General features: G+C 41.8%; 1 protein-coding gene across 1 annotated transcript in view; it reads left to right on the top strand.

Moving 5' to 3' along the window:
• The first annotated feature begins 619 nt into the window (after nt 1–619).
• LOC139391251 (zinc finger protein ZFPM2-like) overlaps nt 620–8,995 on the top strand; it is a 202,561-nt gene continuing 194,185 nt past the window's right edge. Inside the window, exon 1 of the mRNA XM_071138907.1 lies at nt 620–888. Within this exon, the coding sequence (XP_070995008.1) occupies nt 849–888 (40 nt within the window). The 5' untranslated portion in view covers nt 620–848. The remainder of the gene's footprint in view (nt 889–8,995) is intronic.

The raw sequence follows: 8,995 nt of genomic DNA, 5'->3' as shown, positions 1-8,995 counted from the left end.
ATAGTGTCATATTTGGATAGTTCGGATTGGCCAGAGTCCAGAACAAGGTAAGGGGTGCATGTGTAGCTTCGCAAGCCGCCTGATCTCGCGAGCTTGTCTGGCAATTACAAGGCTATCGTGTGTGTAGAAGAGTCTGTGTGTGCAAAATGGTACAGCTGTGAATGCTTTCTCTCGGCCTATAACATTGAGTTGTGTTCAGTTGGGTTTCATAAATGGACAAATAAAATATCATTAAGATAACTAAAAATTCATACTAATATAGTAGTGTCTAACTTTTTTTTAATCTAAAAACTAAAACAGACATTTTTCAAGTTTGACATGGTGGGAATTGGAATGCACCGACAGAAACGCATATCCAAACCCCGCGCCAAATATTGGTGGTTCAAAATGTCTTGAGTATTATTTGGCTAACGACACAAAATGTGACATTCCACTAGTAATTAACAATTATGATATCACAATTCGGGTAGCACACGCTAAAAGTCAAGTTTAAGAAGCGGTGTCTACGGTACCCGTGGAGGCACAAACCTTATCTTCAAACAAAAGCGCGAAACGCTTTCACCTCCCCAGTCAGTCCGTGCGGATCGCAACTCAGTGCAGCCTCATCTCGGAGAACGCCATTGAGAAAGAGTGAGTGAAAGAGAGAGAGCGAGCTAGAGAGAAATAGAGCAGATCAGAGGAAGAGAAAGGAAAGAGACAGAGCGACATACCCTGTGAAAAAAAGTGTCCATAATTCGTCACCCTTTCTTTCTCAATTTCCATCACAAACCCTACCGGTGCTTGGATGAACCAAAACCTATCGATCAGTCAGTGCTACACCTGGATCTCCTGACCAGCTCCGAGCAGGCATGTCCCGAAGGAAGCAGAGCAACCCCAGGCAAATTAAACGTAAGTTTTACAGCCTCGCTGTCCTGTTATCTACCAAAGCTTGTTGGAGAAGTTAAATTAGGTTAGTGAGGGACTAGTCACTTCGGCACCGATGTCAATTGGCAATCGCAGACTTAATTGATACTGTTGATGTAGTTTCGTTCATTGATAAAATAGTTATGGTTTTGATCAATCATATTCTGTCATATGCTATTGCTGAGAAAGGCGTTCCATCTTCTGACTTTTCAAATGATGTTTTTACAGATATAGGAGTTTGCTTGGTGTTTGCTAAAAAGTCGATAGGTTACTTTATAATATTTGACATATTATTTATGTCAAGCAAATCAGGATACATCTATTCTTGTGATTTATTATAATGTGCTGATATGATCTACAGACATTACACACCATAAGCTAAATAGTGCATATCCTTTGCAAACTGTCTTTTTGGAATTCTGTTTCCAATTAAACAAAGGAAGTATTACATCTTATACCTAAGCAATAAATCGAACATGTAGTAATACTAATGAAGGAAACATGTCAGATGTACTAAATAACCTACACCAAATGGGTAATGTCCCCCTTCATACACACACACACACACACACACACACACACACACACACACACACACACACACACACACACACACACACACACACACACACACACACACACATACACGCACACTGTATTGATAAATTAAACCTAAATTAAAACTTTTACATTAATAGCATGAACCCTAATCATTCTGCAGATTTATGTGTAACTCTGTGTTGTTGTATGTGTCAAACTGCTTTGCTTTATCTTGGCCAGGTCGCAGTTGTAAATGAGAACTTGTTCTACCTGGTTAAATAAAGGTGAAATAAATCAAAAATAAAACAAAATGTAGGTAGTGATTGTGTCACTGTCTAAATATTTAATTGGTTATACACATTTCTAACTGGACAGGTTAAATACATTGAAAAATACTGAAAAGTGTTCATGGTAATATAATAACTAAAATATATATGTCAAATACAATGGACAGTGTTTTTAATAGTACTACATGTACTTGTTGTTAGTTTGATCCCCATTTCATCAAAGCATTGTGCCTCTGGATCTCTGATAATTCAAGGGTTATTTCAATCACTTCAAATACCAACGCTTTGAGTGAAATACCATGTGACACGAGACAGAATGGATCTATATGGATTTTATTTCCTGTGATTTTAAACAAGCTGTGAAATGTGTTTATGTAATTCCAAATGTGGAATTGAAATGGCTGGCCAAGCAGGCTTCCCAGTGGAAATGTATCATACTAACAGTGGTCATAGCAACGTTGCATTTTAGGTCTGCTCTTTAGAGACTTGAAAACAACGCTGACTTTTTATTGTGCCTTTTTTCATTTTGTATCGGCAAAGATTCATCGTATTCATCATACTTTTCTTGTTATGAAGCAGTGTAGTGAATTGTGGTGTTGAAGAGCATTTGCAACAGCCACCTATACACCTACTGTACAATACAGTCCTATCTGGTTATTCTATATTGACCATGTCATTTAGCTCTATGACTGTCTATGTGGTTATTCTATATTGACCATGTCATTTAGTTGTATGACTGTCTATGTGGTTATTCTATATTGACCATGTCATTTAGCTCTATGACTGTCTATGTGGTTATTCTATATTGACCATGTCATTTAGCTGTATGACTGTCTATGTGGTTATTCTATATTGACCATGTCATTTAGCTCTATGACTGTCTATGTGGTTATTCTATATTGACCATGTAATTTAGCTCTATGACTGTCTATGTGGTTATTCTATATTGACCATGTCATTTACGTCGGGCTGATTCACTGGGAATCCCTTGTCCTACGACTTGGGTTTATTTGAAGAGCAGGTAGGAGGAGACTCCTTTGGGATTTCTCATTGTTGTCAGACTTATAGACACGATGAGAAAAAATAATGAGTACTGTCCACTCTCAAGTTATTTTAGATAAATCTAAAATATTGTTTTGTTTCAATATATTAAATATTTATTCCAGTAATAGTGTGATTGGTAATGTGGATACAGCAAGATGGAAAATAGAGACTTTATTTATACACTGTCTGTGTGTGTGTAAATTATTATTCTGTTTTTACATGAGGAATTTACTTAATAGTTGTTACGATTAGTCAGTAATTGATTGCACTGTATATGGCTGTCAACAAAATGTATTTATATATTCAATGAAGATTTTGAAACAGTTTTATTTGTTTTGCAGTATCAGCAAAATGGCAATACATTACTGCAAATGTCTATATTTTCTAAAAGATCTTCAACCACTTGTCACTCACTGTCACAGCTTGTTTTGGGAATTTACAGACTGAACATATTTTCAGACATTTTAGCATTTTAGGCAAGTTAAGAAGTTGATAGTCGGAAATATATTTTTCAATACCTATGAATATATTTTCAAAGAACACTTAGAAAATTAGTTCTGATTACCTATTGTAAGTGGGTATCATGGTTCTGAATTATGAACCTACCGGTTATAGATTCAATGCAAACGCTCCAAGACTCTTTTGATATAGACGGAACTATTGAAATTATGTTTGTTGTAATTTAATAATAATACGAATATAATAATTCTGCTCTGTGTAATGATGGTGTAATTGGTATGCATGTGTTGCTATTCAGGATTATTTTGAGCAGAGAAAGCATTACTGATCTATGAGGAATACGCACAAACCTGTGTACTATAGTCTAGCATGATGTGTTAAATCTACTTGCGTAAGAACCAATCACAAGGAGGATGCCTCTGAATTTTGTTGTCAAGCAAAGAGAATACTGCCTTGATATGAGCAAACTCATATCCACTGTGACCCAGGTGTGTCAGATTTACTATGTCGTGTGTAAGAGGTTGTTAATGAGAGGTGAGGAGTGAGGATACAGTGTTGAAAGACCTAAAGCCCTAGTTAAAAACAGAAAGGTCAGAGGATGCCTCGATGTGTCCTACCCCAGGAACTAGGAGCTAGGGAAAGGCCTGAGGACCAGGAACTAGGAGCTAGGGAAAAACCTGAGGACCAGGAACTAGGAGCTAGGGAAAGGCCTGAGGACCAGCAACTAGGAGCTAGGGAAAGGCCTGAGGACCAGGAACTAGGAGCTAGGGAAAGGCCTGAGGACCAGGAACTAGGAGCTAGGGAAAGGCCTGAGGACCAGGAACTAGGAGCTAGGAAAGGCCTGAGGACCAGGAACTAGGAGCTAGGGAAAGGCCTGAGGACCAGGAACTAGGAGCTAGGGAAAGGCCTGAGGACCAGGAACTAGGAGCTAGGGAAAGGCCTGAGGACCAGGAACTAGGAGCTAGGGAAAGGCCTGAGGACCAGGAACTAGGAGCTAGGGAATGGCCTGAGGACCAGGAACTAGGAGCTAGGGAATGGCCTGAGGACCAGTAACTAGGAGCTAGGGAAAGGCCTGAGGACCAGGAACTAGGAGCTAGGAAAAGGCCTGAGGACCAGGAACTAGGAGCTAGGGAAAGGCCTGAGGACCAGGAACTAGGAGCTAGGGAAAGGCCTGAGGACCAGGAACTAGGAGCTAGGGAAAGGCCTGAGGACCAGGAACTAGGAGCTAGGGAATGGCCTGAGGACCAGGAACTAGGAGCTAGGGAAAGGCCTGAGGACCAGGAACTAGAGGCTAGGGAAATTCCTGAGGACCAGGAACTAGGAGCTAGGGAAAGGCCTGAGGACCAGGAACTAGGAGCTAGGGAAAGGCCTGAGGACCAGGAACTAGGAGCTAGGGAAAGGCCTGAGGACCAGGAACTAGGAGCTAGGGAAAGGCCTGAGGACCAGGAACTAGGAGCTAGGGAATGGCCTGAGGACCAGGAACTAGGAGCTAGGGAAAGGCCTGAGGACCAGGAACTAGAGGCTAGGGAAAGGTCTGAGGACCAGGAACTAGGAGCTAGGGAAAGGTCTGAGGACCAGGAACTAGGAGCTAGGGAAAGGCCTGAGGACCAGGAACTAGGAGCTAGGGAAAGGCCTGAGGACCAGGAACTAGGAGCTAGGGAAAGGCCTGAGGACCAGGAACTAGGAGCTAGGGAAAGACCTGAGTACCAGGAACCAGGCAATGCACAGAAAGTCAGCGCAGACAGTCATTCTAAAGGACAAAAAGGTTGTTGGGCGCAGTTTCCCCCCCATCCTGCATACATTGGGCCGTTATCTAAAATTGTGATTTATGCAGTATTTTAATATTTTGCTTATTCTTTCCCCTTGGGTGCTCTCTGAGCGGTGATAAAAAGGCGAAGCTGAAAGAGCACCATTAATTTGCTCCGATGACTGGGGAGATAAGGACAGATAATGGAAAAGATAAGCAGGGAAGATATACCATCAGAAACCCGATTATTACCATTAAAATTCCAACCCAGCAATCTGCAGCCGGCTGATAATTCCCTCTCCGTTTCCACCACTTTGGATGATAAGGCAAAAAATAGTCACTCAGTGCTCCTTGATTAGGCTGCCTGGATATCCCGATAATACTGTGATAAATTATGTATTTCTCCCTTGTTTTTTTCCTCTGAAACGTTACATCTGATTTTTTTTCCTCTATATTTCTGGGTTGTCCCTGTATCCCCCCTCCTCTCCCATCTTCCTCTCCCAAGAATGGGATAAAAAACCACGCACTTTTATTGTAATAAGAGTTTGATAGAAAGGGGAGATAGTGGAGGTGTTTTGTATGGGAGCACATATCAATATTATCAGCCCATCTCTGTGAGCCAGCTGCTAGCTGTTGTTGTTTCTAGCCTTATCACCCCGTGCCAATATGCCAATAAATTGCCCAGATTGCCAGCTAGCCGCTCCAAAGTAGATCATCTAAATTTGACTAATATTATGGAAATATGGCTGATGCTCAGCGGATTGTGATTAGAGGAGAATATGTGAATTCCTTCAAGGCTCCCTCCTTCCCTCCCCCCTCCCACCTCTCTGTGGCTCCTATTGTTATGGTGTGGTGTGTCCATACCTCTCCCGCTGAGGGGTACATTTTGATTCTTAATAGGAAGGCAGAGATATGAACAGAGCTGAATGGAAAACGCCTCCCCTCAGAGTCATTTTTCTGTAAAATTGCTCCCAAAGTTTGGTGGCGTGTAGATGAGCCGAGATGATGTAGGGAGCTTCCTCCCCCAGTGTTGTTTATGGAGACATCCAATGTCAGATGTGCTTATTAAATTGACTTAGCACTCTTCCCTGGCCTAACTGTTGTCTTCACTACAGTACATGGTGCTGCCTGTGACTTCGTGAATTCCTGTTGTAGCGTTAACTAGTCCTTTACCAGATACAGGACTGCTCCTCTCTGCTGTTAAACCATTCAGTGGAGTCCAGAACTTGTATTGTGCAGAAATGAAACTACACTGTGATGAGTATGTATATGTTCATTCTAGAAGGATAACTACTGTATTATATTTAAGGGTGTAGATCTTTTTGACTGCTCAGAAAGACTTGATCTTACATCAGCATACAGTTTATCATATCAGGTGACGTTTATACATGTATATCTTTGAGCAGTATTTGTCACAGGCAACTCACAGTGGTTTGTATGGGATAAGGGGAGTGTTTACTGAATTGGTGACCAACATTCTCTGTCTGTGTGTGTGTGTGTGGGGGGGGGGGGGGGTGCTTGTCTGTGCATGTATACGTGTGTGTGTGTGTGTGTTTGTTCGTACGTGAGTGTGTGTGAGACTGGGGATTGTGGTCAACTTTAGGCTTGTGCTCTGTCATGAAAGGTAATCTGCCTAGTAGAAGTGTTGTCTTCTATTTGACCTCTGTCACAGCTGAATCGACTTGTAAGTCAACTCAAGCAGTCTGATGTTTCGGGGGGAAATCATCATATCTGTGTTCGGATGCCAGCCTCTCGTATTTAAGGGTTTCTTTTTCATTCGCCTGACAATCACGCTGCCTCTCTTGTGCTCCTCATAGATTTCTGTCATATGAAGAATGGTTGTTGAATGCCAACTTTCCCTCAAACATCTGTTCCCTGCCAATAACAGCTTGTGTTGTGTTGCTGCCTTGTCGTCTCGGCGGATGGATCCCGGTTCGCCTTCACTCTTTTTCTCAAGCACTGATGTTGCACCACCAATGTATGCAAATAGCATGCTGTCTCCAGTCTTCACATGATTTCTGGCTATTTTATTTAACATTTATATACGTTCAAGTATTGTTGTTGTGATTGTATGTCACATTGACGTTAAGCACCTGTTATACAGACCATATTTAGGATATAACATTACCGTAGCAACTATGAAACGGAATGTAGAGTGTGGATGGATGTGTGCTTCCTTTGTTGAAAACACTGCCAGCTGAAGTGGAGGCTGAGCTGAAGTTGGCATGGCTGGTGTGTGTGTGTGTGAGTGAGTGAGTGAGTGGATGTGTGTGAGTGAATGTGTGTGAGTGAGTGAGTAAGTGTGTGTGTGTGTGTTACAGTGGTGCTGCAGTGCAGCTTGAACAGCACAGTGAGATGTGGGCATTGGTCGCTGGGTCGCTGGTTTCAAAAGGTGGAGGTCATTTCCTGTTTCCTCTTTGTCTTCCTCTTTCCTGTAATTCCACCACCATTATCCCAGTGACTCTTCACTGTTGCAATCATTATCTGCTCCTTCATAGTTGTCAATGGATTTATTCAACATGGATTGTTGTACTGGGGTTGTTTTTCAGGATCTGATGACAACCTTTTTCAGTTTTAGTGCTACTCTGCTGGCTACGTAGACGGCTCAGTCCCTTTCAAAGAATTTCTATCTATTTTTCTATTCGTCCCTTTTCATTTACATGCTGTTGTAAATAAAATAGAAGAATATGTAATTGTGCCCCAACAAATCCTAATAATTTGTTCCTCAGTTTATTTAGATTTGATATCAAGTGATGCCTTTTGAGCCCCAAGTAACAATTGACTTTCAGCCGTTTGAGTTAATAGCCTTGTCTCTAGTTTGTACGGATCAATATGTGTATTAATTAATCACAGCTATCAGGAGCCGGATCTGGTTCCAGTTGTTGTTACATCAGCAAAATATCAATAGAGAAAGTGGACTCCCTGATCGTCATGGCAACTTCATCTCTTAGGTCAAAGAGAGTTTATCTTATCTTGCTGCAGAGAGTGGCAAACTGCTTAGGAATCTAGTTTAGACTCTAAGATCATCGATTTAAGCTTTTTTTCTTGTTGTTTCGGGGAGGGGAGAAAAGAAGAGGGCTGCATTCTAATCACAACAGAGATGTTTAGATTTAAATATTGATCACTCTCCAAAGGCCATTATAGGATAGCTATGGCCTCTAGTCCAGCTGTTGTTCAAGTACGTCCTTTTAAGACCCAAACAAGGCTTTGATTATCAGTGTCAGCGTGTCAACACGGAGTATGTCTGTGTAGCTGTCTGACAGTAAGGGACTGCTGCTGCTGGATACGGTTCCTACTGCTACAGACACAGGCTGTCCAGAAATCCCATCCTTCCCACTATATAGGATGCCAAGTCAGACACGCGCTACAATGTTTACAGACCAGTGTCTATACACATCCTGACACTTCTCTTCATCACGACACCATAAACATTCACGTATATAATTTGGCATATTGAATAATAAGTAAATTGATAGATTTTGGTATATCCTTGTATCAGCCACATTTATCATGGTGCACAGTTCCTAAAAAACTGTATTGTAGATAACATAGGCTAGTTTGTTTCGATAAAGTCTTTGTGTATATTATGAATATGGCCAGTTTTTCCAGGATGTGACTTTGCAATGTGCATGTTGATATGATATGAATATAATCATGTGTAGGTCTGCGCATCATCATGATGTGTCAGGGAGGTGGACCAGGGTCTGGTCTCACAGGAAGTTGGCCTGGTGGTGTAGGGATCTGCTGGGTCCCTCTATGACTTCGGCCCAAATGGTACACTATTCCCAATATAGTCCTCTACTTTTGACCAGAGCCCTGGTCAAAAATAGTGCACTACAGTATATAGGGGATACATTTGGGATGCACGCCATGCCTCTACCTCATCAGCAGGAGGATAGTCCTCAGGCTAGGAGCACACAGGCACATGCTTTTCCTCCCTCTCTTTTTGCCTTCAGGACACAATTGCCTCATTTAACATTCTCTATTTGGCCCCTGCCAAGAGGGGAAACAGCCA

The sequence above is a fragment of the Oncorhynchus clarkii genome, chromosome 3, assembly GCF_045791955.1.
Source record: "Oncorhynchus clarkii lewisi isolate Uvic-CL-2024 chromosome 3, UVic_Ocla_1.0, whole genome shotgun sequence".
NCBI classification, from domain to species: Eukaryota; Metazoa; Chordata; class Actinopteri; order Salmoniformes; family Salmonidae; genus Oncorhynchus; species Oncorhynchus clarkii.
This window is presented reverse-complemented; position numbering and strand designations above follow the sequence as displayed.